The sequence below is a fragment of the Lagenorhynchus albirostris genome, chromosome 2, assembly GCF_949774975.1.
Source record: "Lagenorhynchus albirostris chromosome 2, mLagAlb1.1, whole genome shotgun sequence".
NCBI lineage: Eukaryota > Metazoa > Chordata > Mammalia > Artiodactyla > Delphinidae > Lagenorhynchus > Lagenorhynchus albirostris.
Window position 1 is genome coordinate 74,229,677 of NC_083096.1, and position 22,310 is coordinate 74,251,986.

The 22,310-nt window shown below is 58.7% G+C and overlaps 3 protein-coding genes across 8 annotated transcripts; 2 read left to right on the forward strand and 1 right to left on the reverse strand.

Annotated features, from left to right (window-relative positions):
- The first annotated feature begins 2,292 nt into the window (after nucleotides 1-2,292).
- MUC1 (mucin 1, cell surface associated) lies at nucleotides 2,293-6,552 on the forward strand. Of its 5 annotated transcripts, none has more exons than XM_060142313.1 (8): nucleotides 2,293-2,393; nucleotides 2,884-3,694; nucleotides 3,725-4,310; nucleotides 4,410-4,465; nucleotides 4,617-4,747; nucleotides 4,899-5,020; nucleotides 5,104-5,253; nucleotides 6,214-6,552. In XM_060142313.1, exons 1-8 carry the CDS (start codon nucleotides 2,339-2,341, stop codon nucleotides 6,280-6,282), a joined length of 1,980 nt encoding a protein of 659 aa, XP_059998296.1. In that variant the 5' UTR covers nucleotides 2,293-2,338; the 3' UTR covers nucleotides 6,283-6,552. The 5 variants fall into 5 exon arrangements, with proteins under 5 accessions (XP_059998296.1, XP_059998295.1, XP_059998298.1 ...); XM_060142312.1 differs by having other exon boundaries at nucleotides 2,884-3,580; nucleotides 3,611-4,310; XM_060142315.1 differs by having other exon boundaries at nucleotides 2,884-3,262; nucleotides 3,323-4,310.
- A 1,136-nt stretch (nucleotides 6,553-7,688) lies between these two features.
- TRIM46 (tripartite motif containing 46) lies at nucleotides 7,689-16,736 on the reverse strand. 2 transcript variants are annotated; one of them, XM_060142316.1, is made up of 10 exons: nucleotides 16,596-16,736; nucleotides 15,570-15,831; nucleotides 14,985-15,328; nucleotides 14,171-14,314; nucleotides 13,955-14,050; nucleotides 13,007-13,260; nucleotides 12,627-12,748; nucleotides 11,329-11,631; nucleotides 10,211-10,508; nucleotides 7,689-8,814 (listed from the first exon to the last, which is right to left on the reverse strand). In XM_060142316.1, the coding sequence occupies exons 1-10, from the start codon at nucleotides 16,734-16,736 to the stop codon at nucleotides 8,421-8,423; spliced, it is 2,358 nt and encodes a 785-aa protein (XP_059998299.1). In that variant the 3' UTR covers nucleotides 7,689-8,420. The 2 variants fall into 2 exon arrangements, with proteins under 2 accessions (XP_059998299.1, XP_059998300.1); XM_060142317.1 differs by lacking the exon at nucleotides 10,211-10,508 and having other exon boundaries at nucleotides 8,738-8,814; nucleotides 16,596-16,731.
- A 1,259-nt stretch (nucleotides 16,737-17,995) lies between these two features.
- Nucleotides 17,996-20,599, forward strand: KRTCAP2 (keratinocyte associated protein 2). Its single transcript, XM_060142318.1, is given in 6 exon segments — nucleotides 17,996-18,030; nucleotides 18,032-18,075; nucleotides 18,401-18,555; nucleotides 18,693-18,756; nucleotides 20,141-20,207; nucleotides 20,447-20,599. Coding segments are annotated over 6 exon segments (486 nt in total). The 3' UTR covers nucleotides 20,568-20,599.
- The last annotated feature ends 1,711 nt before the right edge of the window (nucleotides 20,600-22,310 follow it).

The window sequence follows — 22,310 nt, forward strand, 5'->3', positions numbered from 1 at the left end:
GAGGTTAGGTGAAGGATGGGGTGGTGGTCGGAGGATGGCTAAAGTCCTCCCAGCCCCACTTACTCACGGTGGCAGCGGCGACACTCCAGTCTAAGAGCAGCCGGGTTCGAGAGCCAGGAGGGCTGGGGCTGCCCCGCTCGGGGTGAGGGGGAGGCCGGGGGGCCGAGGGGGCCGGAGGCCGGGACGAGTGCAATATTGGCGGGGGAAAGAACAACACTGCACCGCGTCCCGTCCCTCCCGCCCGCCCGGGGCCCGGAATCCCGCTCTCCACCGCCTGAAGCCGGACCAGCCCGAGAACCCGGGACGCGCTGGGGAGTTAGGTTCACCTTGGAGGCCAGAGAGACTTGGCGCCCGGAAGAGGGTGAAGGGGGTGGTAAGGGTGGGGGGAGAAGGGGAGAAGGGGAGACCGCGATATCCCGGAAGGCCGCTTTCAGACGCCGGGGCGTTGCGCGCGCTTGCTCTTTAAATACTCAGGCTGCGCGGCGCGGAGCCGTCGCCATGGTGACGCGTGTCCCAGCAACCGAACTGAATGGCTATTGCTTGGCAACGCCAGGGGTTGAAGTTTTGGGGCCGCCCACCTAGATACTCGCCCTTTCTCTAGCCGGCGGGTAGGGGTGCTTCCCCGCCTCCGGCCCGCGCCCGGGCGCGATGACGTAAACGCTCTCCGGCCCCGAGCCCGCCCCCGGGTCTGGCTGCCGCACAGTGCCGCGCCAAGCCGGCGGAGTCGCGCGCGTCTGGGGTCTGTGGTCCCTCTCCTCTTTCCCGGCTTCCCTGCAATCCCGCCGCACCGAAGTGTTCTTAAAATTAATTTCTCAATCTGTTTTCTTTGGGGCTAAGAATTGTTTCCTAATGAGGACGTAATTGCTTCTGTCGGTCTAGACCGCAACCCAGGACCTCCGGATGGGACTCGATAAGCTCCATGTGCGCCGTTGTGGCCCCAAGTACTCCTTGGTCCCACATGTTTCTGCCCTTCAGAATATCACTTGGTCTTCCCAAATCATGCGCGCTCACAAACGGTTTTGCACCACCCCCATCACCTTGTGCCCACCGGCCCCAAATACCACTATGCTCCGCAAAGGATAGTTCCGTGCCCCTAAATACCATTCTGTCGCCCCACCTATTCTCTGCCTCATAAATACGTAACTAATCTGTCCCATTCTCCCTCCCACATTCCGCTGCCCTCGCCAAATACCTCGGTGCCCCTTCCGTGTTAACTCTGGATCCCACCCACTTAGCGCCATTTCCTCCAGACACCGCCCCCACGCGCCAGAGTCCCCTCCTAAAGCTCCCAGCCCCTCCGTCGATGGTACAGCGTGTTCCTCCCCTTCTCTGTGCAAGCCACTGCTTCTTCCGGCCCGGGCCTGCCCTCCCCAGCCTCTCTCTGCCCCCACTTAGTCAGCGCCACCCAACCTCTTCTCCCCGGACGAGGCAGCCCCTCAGCCCGCTCGGGCAGGCCCGGTGAGGCTCCCGGTGACCGCTAGAGGGCAGGAGAGCCCAGCCAGCGAGCCGCCGCTACAAGGTGGAGGACTGGGAAAGCAAAGACCCTAGGGTTCGGCCGAACCCAGATTTCATATTTCTTTAAGTGGAAATTTCTTCCCCCGCCCCCTTCTCGGGAGAAAGTCAAAGAAGGAACTCAGGCTGCTGGAAAGGCCGGCAGGGGCCGGGACTGTGGGTTTCAGGGTAGAACCGTGTGTGGAACGGGACAGGAAGCGGTTAGAAGAGTGGGGCTGTTCCGGGAAGTAGTGGGGGGGGAGGGGGTCCAAAACTAGCACCTAGTTTACAGATTATGGAGCCTTCCCCTTCCTTCTCAGCCCCCAGAGTGGGACTCCAAGGGACCCAGGGAGAATGGGGCAATGGTGCGGGGGACCTGAGGATGAGCTTCCCGGCCTTGCCGTGCAGGACTTTGACCTAGCCCACTTTCTCTGTTACTTTTCTCACCTTGTCTGTTGTCCTGAGGCTAAAATAGGACCATGGGGACCCAGGTCAGGTTCCAGACTCCCTCCACCGCCTTCTGGAGCCAGGGAGTGGTTGGTGAAAGGGGGAGGCCAGTTGGAAAACAAACAGGTTGTCAGAGGGTTGAGTGATTGGAGCCCACTTACCCTATTTGAGGGGCCAGGAATGGTTGGGGAGGAAGAGGAAGAGGAAGAGGTAGGAGGTAGGGAAAGGGGGAGGAGGCGGAGTTTTGTCACCTGTCACCTGCTCTGGCTGAGCCTAGGGCGGGCATGCGGGGGGGGGGGGGGGGACCGGTATAAAGCAGCAGGCGCCTGTGCCTGCTCCACCACACGCGCACTGCCTGCCTGAGTCTGTTCTGCCCCCTCCCCACCACTTGGCCACCACCATGACACCGGACATCCAGGCCCCTTTCTTCTTCCTGCTGCTGCTATTCCTTACAGGTGAGGGGCGCAAGGTGGGGAGGGGGTCTTCCCAGCCCTTCTGTGGGTTTTGCTTCCTGGGAGATGGCATCCAAGAGGCAGAAGTTGCAGACAGGGGTGGCCCAGTCTGTGTCAGAATAAAGAATAAAGGAGTGAGGCCAAGGACAGGCTGAGAAGAGACAGCCCCCCAGGAGAGTGGGTGCCAGGGGCAGGCGAACGTGCTGAAAAGAAGGCTGGAGGGGGTGGGGGTGGAGTCAGGAAAGGTAAATCTTAGGAGTGGAGAAACCCGACAAGCCAGGAGCAGACAGGTATGGGAAGAAGGAGGGAGGCTGCCAGCAGGGAGGGAGGAGGAGGGCTGACCTAGGGGCCACTCCCCAAATCCTCCTGGCATTACGTCTTCAGATGCCAGAGAACATATTTTCTCCTTGTGCTGATTTGTCCCCCAACCCAACTCTGTAACCTCAACTTCTGACAGCTGCCACCAACCCTACACTAACAATCTTTCTTACAGTCTCTGCTACAACCAAAAGCACAAGTCCACAGTCTTTGAGTGACCAAAGCTCTGCCTCAACCTCTGCTGCCCCCACCAGCCCTGCCTCAGGCTCAACTGCCCCTCCGACCCACGGTGGTACCTCACCCCGGGCCACCAGTGGCGACTCACCTCCGACCACCAGCCCTGCCTCAGGCTCGGCTGCCCCCACCAGCCCTGCCTCAGGCTCGACTGCCCCCACCAGCCCTGCCTCAGGCTCGACTGCCCCCACCAGCCCTGCCTCAACCTCTGCTGCCCCTCCGATCCCCAGTGGTACCTCACCCCGGGCCACCAGTGGCGACTCACCTCCGACCACCAGCCCTGCCTCAGGCTCGGCTGCCCCCACCAGCCCTGCCTCAGGCTCGGCTGCCCCCACCAGCCCTGCCTCAGGCTCGACTGCCCCCACCAGCCCTGCCTCAACCTCTGCTGCCCCTCCGATCCCCAGTGGTACCTCACCCCGGGCCACCAGTGGCGACTCACCTCCGACCACCAGCCCTGCCTCAGGCTCGGCTGCCCCCACCAGCCCTGCCTCAACTTCTGCTGCCCCCACCAGCCCTGCCTCAACCTCTGCTGCCCCTCCGATCCCCAGTGGTACCTCACCCCGGGCCACCAGTGGCGACTCACCTCCGACCACCAGCCCTGCCTCAGGCTCGGCTGCCCCCACCAGCCCTGCCTCAGGCTCGACTGCCCCCACCAGCCCTGCCTCAACCTCTGCTGCCCCTCCGATCCCCAGTGGTACCTCACCCCGGGCCACCAGTGGCGACTCACCTCCGACCACCAGCCCTGCCTCAGGCTCGGCTGCCCCCACCAGCTCTGCCTCAACCTCTGCTGCCCCCACCAGCCCTGCCTCAGGCTCAACTGACCCTCCGATCCCCAGTGGTACCTCACCCCGGGCCACCAGTGGTGCCTCACCTCTGACCACCAGCCCTGCCTCAGGCTCTGCTGCCCCCACCAGCCCTGCCTCAGGCTCGGCTGCCCCCACCAGCCCTGCCTCAGGCTCGACTGCCCCTCCGACCCACACTGGTACCTCACCCCGGGCCACCAGTGGCAACTCACCTCCGACCACCAGCCCTGCCTCAAGTTCAGTTGTCATTACAGCACATGAGGGCACCTCTTCCAAGATTACCATGACCCAAGCCAGCAAGGGCACTCCATCCTCAGTTCCCAGCTCTTATACTCCCACCATTTCTGCCAGCCACATTACCAGGACAACCGCCAGCAGCACTAACCAGAGCATAGTACCTCCCTATGCTCCCACCTCCTCCAGTAATAAGACTTCTCAGCAGTTGCCTATTAGGGTCTCCCTGTTCTTCCTGTCTTTTCGCATTACGAACCTCCAGTTTAACTCTTCCCTGGAAAATCCCAGCACCAGCTACTACCAGAAGCTGCAGAGAATCATTTCTGTATTGGTGAGTAGCTGCCTTTCCTCCACTGTGCTCCCCCGAAGCAGCCTTCAGAACTCTTTGAAGACCTTGCATCAAAACTTAGTCCTTTCCCTCTCACCCCAGTTTGTGCAGACTTATAAACAAGAGGATTTTCTGGGCCTCTCAGATATCGAGTTCAGGTACAGTTCTGGGTGTGGAGTCTATGTGGGATGGGTGGATGTTGTCTTGACTGTGGGGAGGGGCTGGTGCGCTTGTGGTTGTGGGGTGTGGGGGGTGTGCTGACCCAGAAGCTGGGACCCACAGTTGAGTTGCCTGTTTCTCTCTGACCAGGCCAGGATCTGTGGTGGTAAAATTAACCTTGGTCTTCCGAGAGGGGACCACTGCCCACGACGTGGAGAGACAGTTTGGTCAGCTTGCAGCAGCAGCAGTCAAATGTAACCTGACCATCAGTGGAGTTAGTGGTGAGATCACCTCCCCAGCTGCCAGCCAGCACCACACTGCCCGGGACCCTCTCTCTCTCCAGCATCTAGATTCCTGCTTTTCCTCTTGGCACTAATAAGGGGAGGGTCACCTCCTTTGAGAGACTGCTCTGACCTTTGCTTTTCCTTTTAGTGTGTGATGCATCATTTCCTTCCTCTGCCCAGTCTGGGTCTGGGGTGCCTGGCTGGGGCATTGCCCTTCTGGTACTGGTCTGTGTTCTGGTTGCCCTGGCCATCATTTATCTCATTGCCCTGGTAAGTGCTCAGTCCCCAGCCCTGACCACAGTTCCTCTGCTAGAAGGAACCCCCATGCCCCCCATTACCTCCTATCTCCCCAGGTTGTGTGTCAGTGCAGACAAAAGAACGACGGGCAGCTGGACCTCTTTCCAATCCAAGATGCCTACCATCCTATGAGCGAGTACCCCACCTACCACACCCATGGGCGCTATGTGCCCCCTGGCAGTACCAAACGGAGCCCCTTTGAGGAGGTGAGGATGGCGGAGGGAGGCAGAGGCTTTGGCTGGCAGGGATTCTGAAAGAGTGCTGGGAAGCCCAAAGAACTTAGAAGAGGTGAGAGTGACAGTAGGCAGTGAGGGCCTGACAAGGCTGGGGTTGTGGAGGTCAGGTGAGTTCTGGGGGAAAGGCCTTGGGAAGAGACCATGGAAGAAGGGGGACCTCAGTAGGGGGTGCCCCCACTACCAGCACTCCCAGAAGAGCATTCACTGCTCCGCTGAACTGGTGCCAGGGCTGTTCACTGGGATGCCCAGAGGCGAAATGAGTGGGGCACTGCGCCCAGGGGAGCCCTTCATGGAAGGAGCACCTGTGCCCCAGCTTGTCTCCTAAGAATGGAGGGTAGATTGAGACAGGCTAGTGGGGAGGAGGGGTCTCTGAATTGGGGAAGAAGTCTCACCAAGCCAGGTGAGCCTGGGTGCCGGGTGAGGGGGAGGTTCTTGGGAATCTCCGGAGAAGCACAGACCCCTCCTCCCTCTTTCTTCCTTTCTCTCCAGGACCTAGTAAATAATTACTTGGCCACCTGGGGCTGGAAAGCCACTCCAAGTGGGGGAGGGGAGAGGAGTTTCCTTTTCTTGACCCCATTTTCCCTCCCCCTGGGGACTGCCTTCTTCCAGTTTTACAGACACACACACACCTCCTTGGGCTGGAGGAGCAGAGAATGGAGGGAAAAGGGGGCAGGAGGGGAAAGCAGGGGGAGCTGATGAGAGCCAAGGGGAGGGAGGGAAGGGGAGCTCGAGGAGGAGTGGCCCTGTTTACAGTCACCTGGCTGCCGGTGGTGACCTGCAGGTGCTCTCTCCAAATTAACCCTTTGAGAGGTAGTCAGGCGCCTGGACCATTCACCCCAGCCACGGGGTGCCATCCAGGGGCCTTGGGGAGGAAGCTTCTCCCAGGAAAGCTTCTGCCCCTCACCCTGGATCCCTTCTCCCCCTACCTAGGTTTCTGCAGGCAACGGTGGCAGCACTCTCTCTTACGCGAACCTGGCAGCCACTTCCGCCAACTTGTAGGGGCACGTTGCCTGCTGAGCATCCAGCCAGCGCCAACTGCCTCCCTGGGTTTCTTCACTGCTGCAGCCCCCGCCTTGCCCCCAACTCTGTTCTGGGCTGGTGAGCTGGGCGTTCAGTCTCCCTCACCTATCTTAGCCCTGGCGAAGCCCATCCGAGCCCCTGGGGACAAGCCTGAGGCAGTGGCTCCCAGGAGGACTGGCCCGGACAGCTCAGAGATGGGAGTGGGAACCTGAACATGGCTGAATAAAACTCGGGCCTCCTCTGCGCTGACCGCCAACTTTTTTTTTGCGGTACGCGGGCCTCTCACTGTTGTGGCCTCTCCCGTTGTGGAGCACAGGCTCTGGACGCGCAGGCTCAGCGACCATGGCTCACGGGTCCAGCCGCTCCGCGGCATGTGGGATCTTCCCGGACCGGGGCACGAACCCGTGTCCCCTGCATCGGCAGGCGGACTCTTAACCACTGCACCACCAGGGAAGCCCAACCGCCACGCCAACTTTTGATCTGTCTTCTGTGACCTGTTGATAGAGGGGCTGTCAAAATGTGTGTGAGGGGGTCTGGAAGAGACCTTGGGAAAGGAGAGGGAGGAAAGAAGGCCAGAGGGAGCGGGGTTGACTTGAGAAGTAGGTGACATCGGGGCGCAGGAGTGCTTGGTGGAAGAACTCGAGTCACCTGTCACCTCTCCTGCATGGCTGGCGGCGCAAGAGGAAGGAGGAAACGAAACCCAGCGGCTCCATCGGCCAGCGTGACCCGGCTCCGCCCGCACGCCCGCCCCTGGCTCTCCCTTTTCCTCGGGCCTGGTTTTCACTCCCGCGCGCTCCTCTCCCCTGGGCGCGGTGCCCCCAGGCGGCTCTATTCTTAGCTGTCCGGGTGTGAAGTAAGTCCTCGGGCGGCGATAACAGCTGCAGAGTCAACAGGGCCACGATAAAGCTCCATGTAATATCCGGGGACTGGCACCGGACCCGGGCCCCTCCCTGGCCGCCCCGCCCGTCTCTGGCTCTGGGGTTGGCTACCCAGCACCCCGGGAATGGGGAAGTCGTTCTGGTTCCCTGATCCCTTTGGGCCCAGGCACGGGGCCCGCCCCCTCAATCGCATTCCCACAGAGCCTGGCGCCGCCGCCCGGACGCCCCGTCGCGGGGCTGACGCAAACAGCCCCCGGAGCGAGGCGCCCCCTGGCGGCCACGATTGGCTCGGGCCTGGGCTGGGTACAGGTGTGGCAGAAGGCGGGGAAGCGACGGGCTTGGGGACCTCCTTCCCTCATGCGCCAGATCCACCGTGCACCCCTGCTCTGAGTTATAGCAGGGAACCCTCGATTCCCCCCCCCACGCCCCGCCCCGCCTGCCACGTCCAACACAGAAACTAAGAGGAATGGGCTCAGGGAAGGCAAAGACATCACAGGAAGGCCTGGCATCACAGTTTATTGTTTATAAACCATGAAAATAACAGCTGTTGCTTGACATAGGCCTAGCAGTGCTCACCGCAGGGGGAGGCAACAGCGGGCACCAGAGGCCTTGCCAGGCCCAACCCAATGGGGACACTCAACCTCAGCTGGCTCCCCAAGGGAGACTTGGCACGTTGGCGTGGGTGCAGGACAGGTAAAGCATGCAAGAGGGAGTTAAGAGGCATGCGGCTGGGGGTACAGGGACCCAAATAAATAAAGCAGGATGATAGGGTCCCTTTCCCCTCACCAGGGAGTGCCTGGGCAGTGTCCAGCCAAAAAGCCTGCACGCCCCAAAGCTGTAGTTCAGCATGGATGAGTCAGGGAGCTTGGCAGGGCAGAGGGCAGAGCTGGGGAGCATGCCCAGTGTTCCAGGTGCCTTCCCTCCCAATCAGCCTGGGGAGGAGCACAGGGCAGGGATGGGGAAGGGGCTGTCTCCATGACTCGGGTAAGATGCCAAGGGCAGGTCACGGGGCAGACATGGGAGTGGGAGCCTGGATTAACAGGCAGTGGAGAGAATGGGGGACATCCAGAGAGGCGAGCAGAGAAGAGTCCCTTGGTCAAGAGAAGGCCCTGGGAAGACACAGACATAGGGGAAGGGACAGGACCACATGGCAGGAAGAGTTTGAGGGAGAAGCTTCGGGAGGAATAACCCAGCTTCAGGAGGCTTGGAAGGCCAGGGCCCAGGAGAGGCCCGGAAGGGTCAGTCCAGCTTGGCAAAGCCCCCAATGGTGACCTTCCTCTCGGGCTTAGTGCCCACGGGCTCCTGTAGCTGTACTGCACCACCCCCAATAAAACAAAAGGCAGGGCACACAGGTCCCGAGCAGTCCAGGGGGCACTCCAGGAGCCCTCGGAAGGACACAGCATCCAGGAAGGAAACCCGACCCCGCTCGTAGTCCAGGCAGATGCCCAGGCGGGGCGGCAGGGGCACTGTGCAGCTGGCCGCCGGGCCATCCCTCCCTGTCAGCCCTGCATTTGAGCTGGCCCCAGCCCCCAGCAGGATCTTGCCCATGCCAATGGTTAGGAAAGCGAAGGGTGGCGACGCCTCCACTGTGGCATCCTCGGCACCGCTGTCATGCCCACTGTCCGGGTCGTACCTGCAGGGGTGGGCGTTGGGTAGGAGGACGTTGGGGGGTGGAGTAAGTGTGTGGGGGAGGGGGTACCAGAGGGCTGAGATGTTGGAAGGATGGAATGTTGGGGAGCAAGTGGTTCAAAGGATTCATCTGGGGTGCTTCCTTGGTGGCACAGTGGTTAAGGATCTGCCTGCCAATGCAGGGGACACGGGTTTGAGCCCTGGTCCGGGAGGATCCCACATGCCGCGGAGCAACTAAGCCCGTGCGCCACAACTACTGAAGCCCGCGCCGCCTAGATCCCGTGCTCCGCAACAACAGAAGCCACCGCAGTGAGAAGGCCCGCGCACCGCAACGAAGAGTAGCCCCCAGCTCGACGCAACTAGAGAAAGCCCACGCAGCAGTGAAGACCCAACGCAGCCAAAAATGAAAAAAATGAAAAAATAAATAGAAAAAAAAGGATTGATTCTGGGCATTGAGAAGAAAACATGTTGAAGAGACAGGGGTTAGAATATAGGGCTGGGGGTTTGGTTTGGTAGGAAAGGGGTGTTGAAAGGAAAGCACATTGGCCAGAGAGGTGGGGGGAGGAGAAGAAAGACAGGGTATTGCTAAAGCACATTGAAGAAATGCAGAGCTTCCAACACAGGAAGGTGGTGAGGAAATGGTGCTGGGATATCATGCTGAGAGAGCATTTTGAGGGTTAGAGAATCTTGGAAGGATGAAGGGTTAGTGACTAAGGTACTGGGGAGAGGGGGAGAGCAGAGAAAGGAAGCTGGGAAGGTGGATGTTGGGAGAGAGATGAGGGCGGATCAGTGCCTTAGATGAAGGATGTTAGAGGAATGCAGGGTTTTGGGGACCATAGGGTTAAGAGGGAATTGGTGTCGAAAAGAAGGCATTTTAAAGAAATGGGGTACTGGGGGATAGAGTGCTGGGGAGGAAGGGGTCAGGGAGAAAAGTATGTGTGGGTGGGTGTTAAACAGGATGTTGTGGATGAGACGATACGGAGATGGAAAGTTGAAGGGAAGAATTTTAGGATGTTGAGAAAAGATGTGGGTGAAGGAGGTACTGGAGGGAAAAGGCTTTGTGGAGAAAGGATGTTGGAAATGGGGTGTTAGGGAGAAAGGAAACGGAGACTTGGAGAGATGGTGTTTTAGCCTGAGTGACAGATGGAGGGAAGTGGAGATGGCTCCCTTTACTATTGTCCCTTTCCCCAGCCACTCCGAATATCAGTCCACAAAGCTCTTTCACTGAGCCCACATTTCTCCAGACCACAGCCACCCCCACAGCCTGGCTCTTATTACTTCCTCCTAATCTCCACCCAGCTCCATCCCAGCAAGTGTGTCCTCCCCTTGCACACCCCCGGCCCGTCCCCAGCTCCCCCACCCAGGTCCCCAAACCCCCATCCCTTCCAGAGAGGCCTGACCTGGGGCTGATCACATCGGGGGCACCCTGGAAGCTTTCCTGAAGCTTGCTCTCCAGCCCGACGCCCACCTTCACCAAGTAGGAGGCTGGGTCTACGGCGCAGGCCCAGTAGCTGCGGCCCTGGGTCACAGCCACATCGCCCAGGACCACATCCACGCTCAGGTGGCAGCCCGTCAGTAGCCGCTCAGCAGCCAGCAGCAGGGGCAGCCCTGGAACACTCCGCACCGCTCGCTGGTCCTTGCTGATGGCCAGCCGCTCTCGGCTTGTGCCCCAGCGGCCGTCGAGGAAGAAGTGCAGGACTGGAGTTGGGGAGGGTTGAGACAGAAGGAAGGACTTCAGGGACAAACACTGGCACTGGGGGGACCTTGAGGTGTTAGCACGAGACACTGGGAGATTTCAGAACATGGAACGAGTTGCCAAGGGATGGGCAGGGGGCTCTGGGGAACAGGGCCTGGAGAACTGGAATGGGGAGCATAGGAAAAAAGAAGGGGCATCCCATCCCAAGTGGGCATGGGACCACAGGAAGAGTTTTAGTGATGATCAGTGGGCACAGAAATCAGTCTCCCAGACCCAGCTGACTCGCTATGCTGCCTCCCACCCCTTTCCCATGGCTGCGCCATGGAGGGTCCCCACTGCTGTCCATTCCACCTGGTGACATCCCACCACCATCCACCTGCACTTTCCAGCCCGCACTCTGGTGCTCTTACCTGGCTCTTACACTTAACCCCTAACTCTTCTGCCCCCTACTTGGGTGGCGATGCTTCTCTATTATGCCTACACCCCGGAGTCCCCACTATTTTCTGGAGAGTCACATTACCAACATTTATTGAGCCCTTACCATGAGCCAAAAACTCAGCTAAGCCCTTACACGTTATCATCTCACTTAATTCTCACAACAACCTTATGAGATAAGTATTGTTACTATCCCTACAGAAGAGGAACTTGAAGTTCAGGGAGGGTGAATAACTCGCGTAAAGAGAGGCAGAGCTGGGATTTGAACTCAGGCAGTCTCGCTTCAGAGCTAGTGAGAGTGATGCACTGGGTTATGCCATCTCCCCGGGGCCCACCCAGCACCAGCTGTCAGTGCCTGGGTCCCCAGTGTACCCTGTGCCCACTCACCGGGCGCTGGGGGCGTGTGCAGGTGCACATCTTCACTGTACTCGCCGTAGCCGGCCTTGTTGCAGCCACGGACACGCAGCACGTACACAGAGCCTGTGTCAGGGTTCTCAAGCAGGGCGCTGGTGCCCCTCACCTCTTCCCGCCGCTGCCAGCGGGTGGGGCCCGGCTGGGCCGGCACATCCGTGCGCCGGAACTCAATGGTGTAGTGCCAGGCAGGTGGTGAGTGGGGGGGCAGCCGCCAGCACAGGAAGATCTGGTCGTAGGCAAAGGTGCGCTGGGTGTCAATGACCGGAGCCTCGGGCACTGTTGGAAGAGACAGCGGGGGTCAGTCAGGGCCTGGCCGCGGGCCTGGCATGGAGGGCGAGCAGGAAAAGGGAAAGCAGCGGGAGCCGGGGGGGTGAGTGTGAGTGAGAGGGATCTGGAGGAGACACCTGTCTGGGCCCTGGGCAGGGATGGGCAGGGCAGAGCCCACGGGAGAAGGAGAGACAGGAGGCCTGATGCCAGTCCTGGTCTGCCACTCCTTTGCTCTGGCCTTATGCCAGTCACGTCCCCTTTCTGGGCCTCAGTTTCCTCCTCTGTCAAATGAGGGTATGAGATCACATGGTGTCCCTTCTTTCTACGACCCTTTTAATTCTATGAATAAAGAGGAGCCCCGGGGAAAGGCAGGCAACGGCCACTGAAGCCCAGGCAAGAAGGCACTGAACAGGAAGGAGGGAACCGAGTGGGAGGGAGATAGATGCAGGAGTCAGCAAGACAGAAAATAGGGGACAACAGAGGGCAAGCAAAAGCTTGATGGCAGGGGACAAGGTCGGGGGGAAGAGAAGGAAAGTCTAGAGGGCAAAGGTCACAAGGACAAAAGGTCAGAAAGGCAAGGATTAAGAAAGGAAGGCGTAAGAGAGACAGAGGGCACTGGTCAGGGGAGAGGAAGGCGGGGATGGGGTCTGGTCAGGGCAGGAAAGAGAAGGAAGCCATGAGTGGGTAGCCGGGCTGTGTGGGAGTGGCAGGGCAGGGCAGGGGGCCTGGTGGGGGCAGGACCCCTGGGGCAGGGCCGCTGACTTGCCTGGGGTGCTCCGGAGCAGAGTCCGCGGTGGCCACAGCCTACAAACAAAGAGAGGGAGAAGCGGCGCTGAGCGCGGTGGGACGGTGTGCTTGGGTGGGGTGGGCTAGGTGGGCAGGGCGGCTGGCCAGGCCAGGCAGGAGGCTGGGGAGTTCCCCGGCGGGCGTTGCCCCCCGGGCCCGCTGCTGGGGAGGAAGGGAGGAAGGCTCTAACTGGGCACGGGGCCTGGCCATCTCCTCACCTCGCAGGAAGTTAAGCTCTGTCAGCAGCTTCATCTCACGCCCCACGTCCAGCTGGCAATGGCGGAAGGAGGAGCTGGCAGCTGGCCGGAACATCTGGAGGGCCTCCGTAGCTCGGGCAATCCTGGGACGGGGGCAGGCCAGGGTCAGGCACTGCCATCTGGGCAGCCACCTCTCCCCTTGATTCTGCCTCGCCTGCCCCTAGAGCCTTGGTATCTGCTGGGGCCTTCTTCCCTGTCCATTCGGGCAAACTGCTATCAGTGTGGCCTGGTGAAAATCCTCAGGACCCAGCTCTCCGTCAGGCAGTGCTCTCGACATTGCCTTATGCATGGACTACACCCACGACTGCCCCTACCCCGCAGGAGGCCGTGCCCCTGAGTACCTGTTGTGCAGCTGTTTGGCTGCTTGCACAAAGCAAGGCTGGTCTGTTTCCTTAAGCACCTCCTGAGCGTAGCCCACCAGACCTGAGCCATCCAGCAGGCTCCGGTGCTCCTGGATCTGGGCGCTGAGACGGGCCAGCCGCTCCTGCTGGCACTCCTCAATGGCCTGAAGCAGCGATGCCCGCCTCTCCTCCAGCACAGCCCCCAGCCCCCGCACCAGCTGGGACACCTCCTCCTTGGCCTGCTGACCACTCACCTGCCCAGAGAGCAACACTTACTATCTTCTTCTTGAAGGCAGCACCTGCACTAGACTCCTGGGGCACCATGCCATGGCTAGGATCACAAAGGATCTGGGGAAATCCTACCTACCCATTCTAATAGGGCCAGGTTCATGGCTCCAAAGGCTCCTGTACACCCAGATGGGCTCAACGCCTGACCATTTGTGCTAACCTTGCGGGATGCCCACACCATAATCAATCCTGATCCCTTAAGGACTCCCTCAGATAAGAGGCCATGACTACGCGAACGTCCATCTGTACTGTACTAACATCTTCCAGCATCTGTGCCATCCTTATCGCCCATCCCCATATCAGCTGATTCAAGCAATCTGGCAAAAGGTATCAGAGCCATCGCCTCACCCTCCCTGGTCCAGGGCTGTGCAGCATCCTCAGCAGGCAGCTGAGCCTGAGGGCATCTGAGCTCCATCCCTGGGGCTTGCTCTCCCTCTCCTGGGTGATAGACACCCTGTCTCCACTGTAGCCTTGGGTACCACCTGGCCTGGGGCACTGTTGTTCCTGATGACCTGGTTTAACCAGAACCTCGACATATCCACGGACCCTACGTGGGCTTCCTGAGCTTGCAACCAGGTGATCGGGCTGTGCGCATCCACACCCCCTTCCTGCTCCCACTCCCAGGCAGGGCCCAGGGCCCACCTCCACGCCCTCCCTCACCTCAGTGTGCCTCACGGTCTCCTCCAGCTCACAGATCTGGGTCTGTACTGTGTCCTGGTTTCCCAGGATGTATGTCAGGCTCTTTGTCAGCTTGTCCTGAGGGGGAAGAAAGAGGTGGGCATCACACCCGGCTCCAAAGAAGCCAGCAGTTCAGAGGAGGTGTGAGAGGGTGTGAGTGTGGGTCAGCACTGGGGCAGAGTGAGGCGGGGTCCTCACCTTGAGGGCCTGGTAGGCACTGAGCACAGGTGTGATCTTGTGGCCGCTGTGGGTGCGTCGCACACGGCAAAGTTGGCATACCAGTCGTTGGCAGGTCTTGCAGTAGTGGGTCACCTCTTCTTTGTGATCTGGGCACATCAGGCCCTAGGGGCAGAAAGAGCAATGAGACAGTCAGCCAGTGGTGTGTGTAAGGGTGCTGACCTACCACAGAGCAGTTTGGTGCCCTCCCTCTGCTGGCCCAATGTGGGTGGAGAGGAGTTCAGCTGGTGGTGCTCCATGGTGCCACCTGGTGGTACACCCTGGCATCAAGGAGAGCCTTTCCTGCAAGCTCCAGGCATTAGCCTTGCTTCTCCCTTCATTTACCTCACGGAAATGTGTGGTAATAACAAGAATGATGGTAATCTTAGCCTTGTGCTTAATAATTAGCCTTGGCCATCTTGTTTACTGCTGTAGCCCCAACGCCTAGAATAGCACCAGGCACACAGGTGCCTGATAAATATTTGTTCAATGAATGAATGCATAACAGACCGTTTTAGTGTATAAGTAACCTTCACAAACATTATCTCAGTGATCCTTTCAACAACCCTGCAAGCACAGATATTGCAGGGCAGATATTATAATCCTCATTCAGCAGATGAGATGGAGGCTCAAAGACGTTCAAAGATTTGTCCAGTGCCCTTTTTTTACAGAAAAAGGAGCTCGGCAATGGCAACTCCCTGGCCGTCTCCTTTTGGAAGCCCACAGTGCTGGGCATGCCCTCCCACCAAGCACCACCATGCCCCTCCCTTCCCAGGCCCCGCAAGGGCTGGCTCACCTTGGGGCGGAAGGAGAGGGTGGGCAGGGTGGGCTCATGTTGGGCCTTCTGGGTGCCCCAGGGGTGGAAGAGCTTGAAGCATTCGTTGCAGAAGGTGGCGCGGCACTCAGTGCAGCCCTTGGTGGCCTCTAGTGGCGGGGGCTTGCACAGCTGGCACAGGATGGCGCCACCCACACTCACACTCTGGCGGTACCGCTCCACCACACGCTCCAGGGTCAGGTTCCGGAACAGCCCTGCCAAGCCCCGCTCCCCCAGCTCCACATCGCCCTGGCAGGCTGGGCACGGAAACATGATCACCTGAGGGTGCAGAGCACCTCGCTTCCGCCCGGGGTATGTCCCAAAGCCTGTGGATGGGCCGGGAAGTAGGGAGGTGAAAATTATAGCTGGCTCAGAGTGGGGGAAGTCTTTTCAATTAAAAAATTAATTTCTATTGTGCCAGAGCGCAGCTCTCGTTAGAGCCTGGATGGGCAGTATCTCCACCCCCTGAAAAACAGACAAATGCCCTTGGCCAGTGATGGACCCCTTCCATCTTCCTGATGGACATGCCAGCATCCCCACCCCCCACCCCACAGGTGCCAGCCCCACCTGACTTAAGCAGTCGGTCCAAGCGGTCTGGCTTGGGGAGAGTTCTGCGGGAGAGGCGGGGACTTCGGGTAGAAGGGGTGGAGGCAGGAGAGGTGGGCTCAGAGCTGGGGTCCCCACCATGGCCTACGTAGCCCTGCTGGCCCAGCACCTCCCGGGCACAGGCCTGGCATACATTGTGGGTACAGGGCAGCACCAGTGGCTGCTTGTACATCTCTTGACACACTGGGCACAGCAGTTCCTTCTCCATGTTCTTCATGCTCGTCTGTGGAGGGACCAGGAGGTTGGATCAGAGCTTGGACACCTGGGCATATCTCAACAGCCCCTCAACTGCCCCTTAAAGACCTAAAGGGTCTCAGGAATGGACAAGTACAAGGGACCAGACAAGCTATGGATTTTCCCCAGCACAAGCTTTGGCCTGGTTCACAGGCCTTCTCAGCTCCCTGTCTCTTGCTTCTGTTTCACTCCTGCAGAGCTACAGACCTGAGGAGGAGGGATGGTTGGAGCTCGGGTCACCCCAGCCTCAAGCCCCACCTCCTTCACTGTCCCAGTCCCAGCCGGACCTGCAGTCCCTCTCACCTGGCGTTTGCCCCTATCCGCCCATATCCGGGCCGCCGGCCCCAGGCACATCTCTCAAGGATACAGCCCATTCAGCAGCTCGGTGCGGACCCCCGCCCGCTTCTCTGGCACTCCCCTGCCCCCCCTCCCCCGCGTGACTCCTCCCTAAAGCCAGGCTCTCTCCATCCTCCTGCTCACCCAGTCTGTCCTCCTGCCGCGGCTCCAGCCTGCAGCCGCCCTCGGCTCCGTTCCCCATCACTAACCCATCCGGCTCCTCCTAACCCATTCCCTTTTGCCCCCCACCATCCGGCCCTCCAGCTCCCTTCCCCGGCGTAACCCGGCCTGCCGCAACCCCCTCCCCAAGCAAGGGGGAAAGGAGCGCCCCGCCTACTTGCCCCCTCCCCACCGGAAGTACCCCTCCCTTTTTTGGTGGCGGGGGTCCTCAAGCTATGCCCCACCCCCACACCTCACCTTGGTCCCTCTCTTCGCAGCCATCCCGGTCAGGGGCGCAGCTGACACAAAGGAGGGAGGGACACGGAGGGAGGGGGAAGGAAGTGGTTGGGGGGAGCAAAGCTGGCACCGCCCCTGGGAGAGCCGGGCCCGGGTTGCCATGACAACCGAAGGCTCAGAGGCAGCCCTGAGTGGGGGTGCAGTGGGGTGGGGTCTTGCGGAGGGGCTCAAATTGGGAACTGCACCGTGGGGTGGCCCTTTCCTCGCCCCCCCCACCTGTCCTCAGTTTTCTTGGAATATATCCAAGCTCACTCACACCCCCTCCTCATAGCATAGCCCCGTTGCCCTGCAGCCCCAGCCCCGGTGCACGGCTGGAGGCTACCCCAAGCTACCCGCTGCGTCCGGGTAGCTACATGTTCCTCACACCCCAGCGGATGGACGCCTTCACGGCATTCACCTCCCGGCTGCCCCCGGGATTACCCTCTCATACCTGCATCCCGACCCTCCCAGTCCTTTCTGCCATCACCCGCCCCCTGTCTACATCCCAGCATCTTGCGGGACCCCCACCTGTTCGAGGTCCCGGCTTGCCCGGGACCCCTATTCTCCCCCTCCCCTTCCCCTCGACCCCACCTTAACTCACACTGATGCGGACCAGTGCATCCATGATGGAAGTGAAGGCCTGCATATCCTCACCCTCAGCCATGGCCCTACCATGCCCGCCCGCCCCCGTGTGCCCGATCCCGGCTGCGGCTGCGAACCCCGAGCTTAATGCAGGAGCCCGGTGGGGATGTGGGGAGGGGTGGGGTGAGATGTCACTGCGCATGCTCCAGGGACCAGCCTCGAGCGGCGCTGGTCGAGGTAGGAGGTGGGAAATAGTTTTTCCCACGTGGTTCTCAGAAGGCTGTCGGGTCGGGGTGGGGGTGGGGGTGGTGGTGGGGTGGGGTTGGCTGGGTAACATGGAATCGTATTTGAGGGGGAGCCATTTCTTATGTTCGAATTCTTCATTGGCTTCTAATCTTACTCACATAAAGCAGAAGGATAGTTTCAGAGAAAGATGGGCTCCAGCATGCAAGGACTAGATTTTGGTTTGGGCAAGAGTCCAGGGGAGATATCAAGGCAATGATCATGGGGCAGGTGGTCTTGAGGAACAGGCACTAAAGCTGACATAACTGACAAAGAAGACAGAAGTGGGCTAGAGGCTATAGTCCATGGGCACAGTGACTTGAAGAGTTAAGTGCAGCTTGCACTGAGAGGCAGCAGATGCTCTGGGTGCGGGGAAGGGCGGGGGACGAGGGTGGTGGCCAAGGACGCTCTTGGACGCAATATTTCCTCCCTTCAGGAAGAGGGCGCTGCATTCAGGCGCCGAGAGGGAGAAAGAGGAAGACGTGGGGGAGAAGCAAGTCCACGTCGGGGGCTGACGCATGCGCACAGCCAACCGTGCCCGGTTCGGCTCTCCTCTTGTACAGAGGCGCGGATTGGACCCGAGGGCAGGGCATGATGGGTAACAGGACCAGCGGGGTCCCCCACCGGGCGGACTAGTAGGGGGTCGGATTTGGGCGGGTCAGCTTTCGCGGTCCTCTCCCCGCAGAACTGACGTGTCCTGGCTTCCAGACGACGGGCATTTCCCACGGGGCCGGAGGGTTCGGGGCGTCCGGGGGCTGAGGAATTCTTGGGGGTTGCCACGGGGTGTGGGGAGTTGGGGAGGGTGGCTGCAGTCCCGGGAGTGCTTGCAGGTGGTTGGGCCCTCGAGTTCCCGGACCTGCCGAATCTGCCTGCGGCTCCTGGAGGGAGGGCGGGGCTGACTCTGCGTGTCTTCTCCACTCCAGTGGTGGGTACAGGCACCTCGCTGGCGCTCTCCTCCCTCCTGTCCCTGCTGCTCTTCGCTGGGATGCAGATGTACAGCCGCCAGCTGGCCTCCACCGAGTGGCTCACCATCCAGGGCGGCCTGCTTGGTTCCGGCCTTTTCGTCTTCTCTCTCACTGTATCCGTTTTGCGGGGGAGCGGGCAGAGGTGTTTGAGGGTAGGAAGGGTGGTGGGCCACTCAGGCTTGTACCCTTCCCATTAGCCAAACATCTCTGCCCCCATTGCACGTCCTACTCCTTAACTCCCTCAACCCAGGCCTTCAATAATCTGGAGAATCTTGTCTTTGGCAAAGGATTCCAAGCAAAGATCTTCCCCGAGAGTAAGTGAAAATTGGGGGTTGAGTATTTGAACTCTTTCCAGTAACCTCCCCCAACACGGTACTGAATTTCCAGGTGCTTAATCAGTAAAGGTTTTTTAGGAGGAAAAAATATGTGTATTAAGACTGTCTGGAGACAGATGATGGTTTTGGATGCGGCACTTTATCTAGCTCGCGGAACTGGAGCTAGAAGAGAGGGCCTCTGAAAGCAAGAAACTCAGGTTACTTCCTGGCCAGTTCCCAGGGAAGGTTTGAGGGGAGCAGGCAGGTTTGGGCCTGTAATGAATACATCCAAGAAGGGATGTTCTTTGTTTCCACCAGAAAAAGAAGAAGAAGGGCCAAATCAGTTGAGGGGTTCCGAGGTGAAATTGACCCAATATTAGTGAATTCTGTTTGAGATGATTGTGAAGAGCCTAAGTGTTCGATACACCAGCTTTCTGTGTCAGCAGGAATCCTGACCAAATTAGAGTCACTGTCAGATTGTTTTCCTTTTGAAACGGTTCTAATCAAGAATTGATGATTCAGTTATTTATGGAGAATTACGTTCAGAAAGCCAATTAGGCGTCCAGGCCAGATCACCTAAGGGATGCCACGTGCCCCAGATGGACAGCAGACGCCACCTCTTGTGAAGCCTTCACCTGGTAGAACAAAGACCTGTCACTGTGGCCCTCGTTTCTTTGTCCCCCTTATGTTTTGCTCTTTCCACCTAGGCTTCTGGAGGTCCTTTCGTACAGCAGCTTCAGAACTTCTCTTTGTTAGATTTTATTTCTAAGTGTATTGTCTTCATTTGCTTCTGAAAGAAACCTTTGTAGTGGGGCAAGCTATTAGGCCCTCTTCAGCTGCCCTGCCCTCCGCAGCTGGGCAGGTGGGATTGCCCTTGCTATCTGCCCTCCCACCTTCTCTCTAGTCCTACTCTAGATGTCTTGAGACCCTTTTCTGTCCCCATGGGTGTGTGTACCCAGACACTCTGCTCCAACTTATGTCCAGGAACTGAGGCCCTCGACTTCCATAACTCGCCAGCCAGGTTAATGAATTGATCCCCATTGTCTGGCTTCTGTTGCGAAGGCCTTGACTCTCTTCCTCAAATGGGAGCAAGCCTTGCCCTTCAGATTCTGCTGTCGCCTTTCCTTTTCCCTTTTATTGGAGGGAATCCAGGATAGAGAAGTTAAGTGATATTTGGGGCAGAGCTGGTCATGAGCATGCATCTCCTACCTCCGTGTCCTGGGCATCAATAAGGCCATCTGAGGTCCTCCTGCTGTTGTCATGCCCTTCCCCTCCAAGCAGTTCCCCCAGGATTCAGAGGGCCCCAGATTTCTTCTAGACTCCACATATGAATGCCTGGTGTTTCCATTCTGACCACCCTCCTTGTCCCCTCTTGCTTCCCCAGTTCTCCTCTGCCTCCTGTTGGCTCTCTTTGCATCTGGCCTCATCCACCGAGTCTGTGTCACCACCTGGTAAGTGCCTGACAGCTGAGTAAGGGGTGTAGCATCCTGTCCTTTGGCACCCGATCCTCCTGTGATGGTTCCAGACTTCCCCATACGTCCCTCCCACTCTGTTCTCCCTCTGTCCCCTTCCCCATTTTCCTAAACCTGACCCTGGATTCTTTCCCTCATGCTGGTATCTGTCTGCTCTAGGAGGCACCAGGCTGGCAGCATGCCCACTGATACCATGACCTTTCTCCTTCACCCTGTAGCTTCATCTTCTCCATGGTTGGCCTGTACTACATCAACAAGATCTCTTCCACTCTGTACCAGGCAACAGCTCCAGTCCTCACACCAGCCAAGGTGACGGGCAAGGGCAAAAAGAGAAACTGACCCTAAATGTTTAATAAAGTTGATTCTTTGTAGCTCTGTAAGCTGTGATATGCTGTGGGCCTCTCCTGCCCATCACTGCATGGGTGTGCAGAATGTTGGGGCAGATGGGTACTTGCTGTTTTCAGACCTTGAGGATGGTGGGGTTTCCTTCCTCCAAGGTTCATTTTTACCAAATATTTATTGAGTGCCATCAGTGCCAGGCACTTTGCCAGGCACTGGAGTGGCATATACTTGTGTGAGAGTCTCACGGAAGAAAAGTGCGTGAATGAGCGGCAGTCTTGCCCTTTGGGAAAAGGGGTAAAGACTGCAGTGCAGGAATGCCTGCCCCTCGGAGCTGGAATAGATCTTGGAACAGAGGAGTAAGGGAGGGAAAGGCCCCTCACCCCTGCCCCTCCCCATGGAGTTCCATTTAACCTGTGAGGGCTTCGTTACTCTAGCTCCCCACCCTGAGCAAGTGAGCCCCCTGCCCCTTCTGCTCCAGGTCTGCAGGTGGGAATTCCCTACTGATGTTGCCCTCCTGGACCCATCTGTTCTTCAGCATGGATGTCTGCCCGTGTTTAGAAGGACTCCCAGGTTGATCACTGTCCCTATCCTCTTTGGTCTGTGCCTTCATTTTTTCTCCTCTGTCTCATAGCCAAGGAATTAAGAAACTTCCTAAGTTTTAGCAAAGTGTTGAATACATAAAACGATAGGAACAAGGCCACCAACCTTGGAGCCAGCCTTAATGGAAGTGAGGGATGTGACTTCTCAGGTCCTGCTCTGTCCATGCTCTGCCATGAGGAGTGCCTCTCTGTCCAGAGTGTCTGTCCTTTGGGGCACCTAGGCACCGTCCCTCTTGCTGGGTGGTGTGGGCTTTAGGGTGCTTACCGTGCCTTGGTCAGCTTTGTATTCTCCACAGTGCCTGATAATGGGCAGTGAGGACTGGTGGGTTGGTTGAATGAAAGAACCTGTCCTCCTAGAACAGAAAATCCTGTACATGGGATGTGGCTGAGTTTGGGAATGAGACCCAGTTAAGATGAAGAAATGAGTCAAAGGAGTTCTGGTCAAGAATTAGAGGCCCCCGCCCCGAAACCCCCATTTGTAGCCGGACTCCCTCCCGGACCCTTTCTTCTGTATGCCTAGGCTGAGGGAGAGCTATGCAGTTTACCCACATTGCCTGCAGAGGGCGCCACGAGCTCACATCTTCCTCCAGGAGACTCGCACCACTCCCCTGCCTGTTGGCCCTGAGGGCTGGGAGGGTTGCTGCTGGGTCTCAGGGTTCTTGCTGAGTCTCTCCGGTGGAAACCAGCTCTTGGAGGACCCGAAAGACTGGCCCATTCGGAAGGGCTGAAGCCTGAATCAAGTCTTCTTGCTCTTCCAGTCTGGGAATGGAGGCAAAGAGAGTTCAGTGGAGACCAGAGCCTTCCTGAGGGGGAATGGTAGCTCTAGGCTCCAACTTACCTGGTGATGGTTGGGGGGTTACCGTATGTGGGACCTTTGGGGAGAGGAAAGGTTGTCCAAAATGGGTCCTGGACCTCCGGGGAGGCTGGGTTAGTTCTAGGTCTCGCTTTGTCAAACCTAGACTTTCTCCTGACCTGGAGTGGGAGCAGTGGGCAGAGGGCCAGGCCCCAGCCCAGGTGAGCATAGACACAGCTGGGGGATCTGGCCATCTCAGGGCACCATGCCTTCCATGATAAGAGCTTGTGTGGGGCCAGGTTAGGGGAGGACAGGGGAGAGCCTGAGCAGGTGCCCGGACAATGTCAA

Bases quoted from the DNA above. Each gene is read 5' to 3' on its own strand.
- MUC1 (XM_060142311.1), top strand. From the start codon at position 2,339: ATGACACCGGACATCCAGGCCCCTTTCTTCTTCCTGCTGCTGCTATTC. The intron at 2,394-2,883 runs GTGAGGGGCGCA...TCTTTCTTACAG, and splicing joins GCTGCTGCTATTCCTTACAG to TCTCTGCTACAACCAAAAGC. The intron at 4,311-4,409 runs GTGAGTAGCTGC...CTCTCACCCCAG, and splicing joins AGAGAATCATTTCTGTATTG to TTTGTGCAGACTTATAAACA.
- TRIM46 (XM_060142316.1), bottom strand. From the start codon at position 16,736: ATGGCAACCCGGGCCCGGCTCTCCCAGGGGCGGTGCCAGCTTTGCTCC. The intron at 14,051-14,170 runs GTGAGGACCCCG...CTTCCCCCTCAG, and splicing joins GTGCCTACCAGGCCCTCAAG to GACAAGCTGACAAAGAGCCT. The intron at 13,261-13,954 runs GTGAGGGAGGGC...CTCTCTGGGCAG, and splicing joins AGACCGTGAGGCACACTGAG to GTGAGTGGTCAGCAGGCCAA.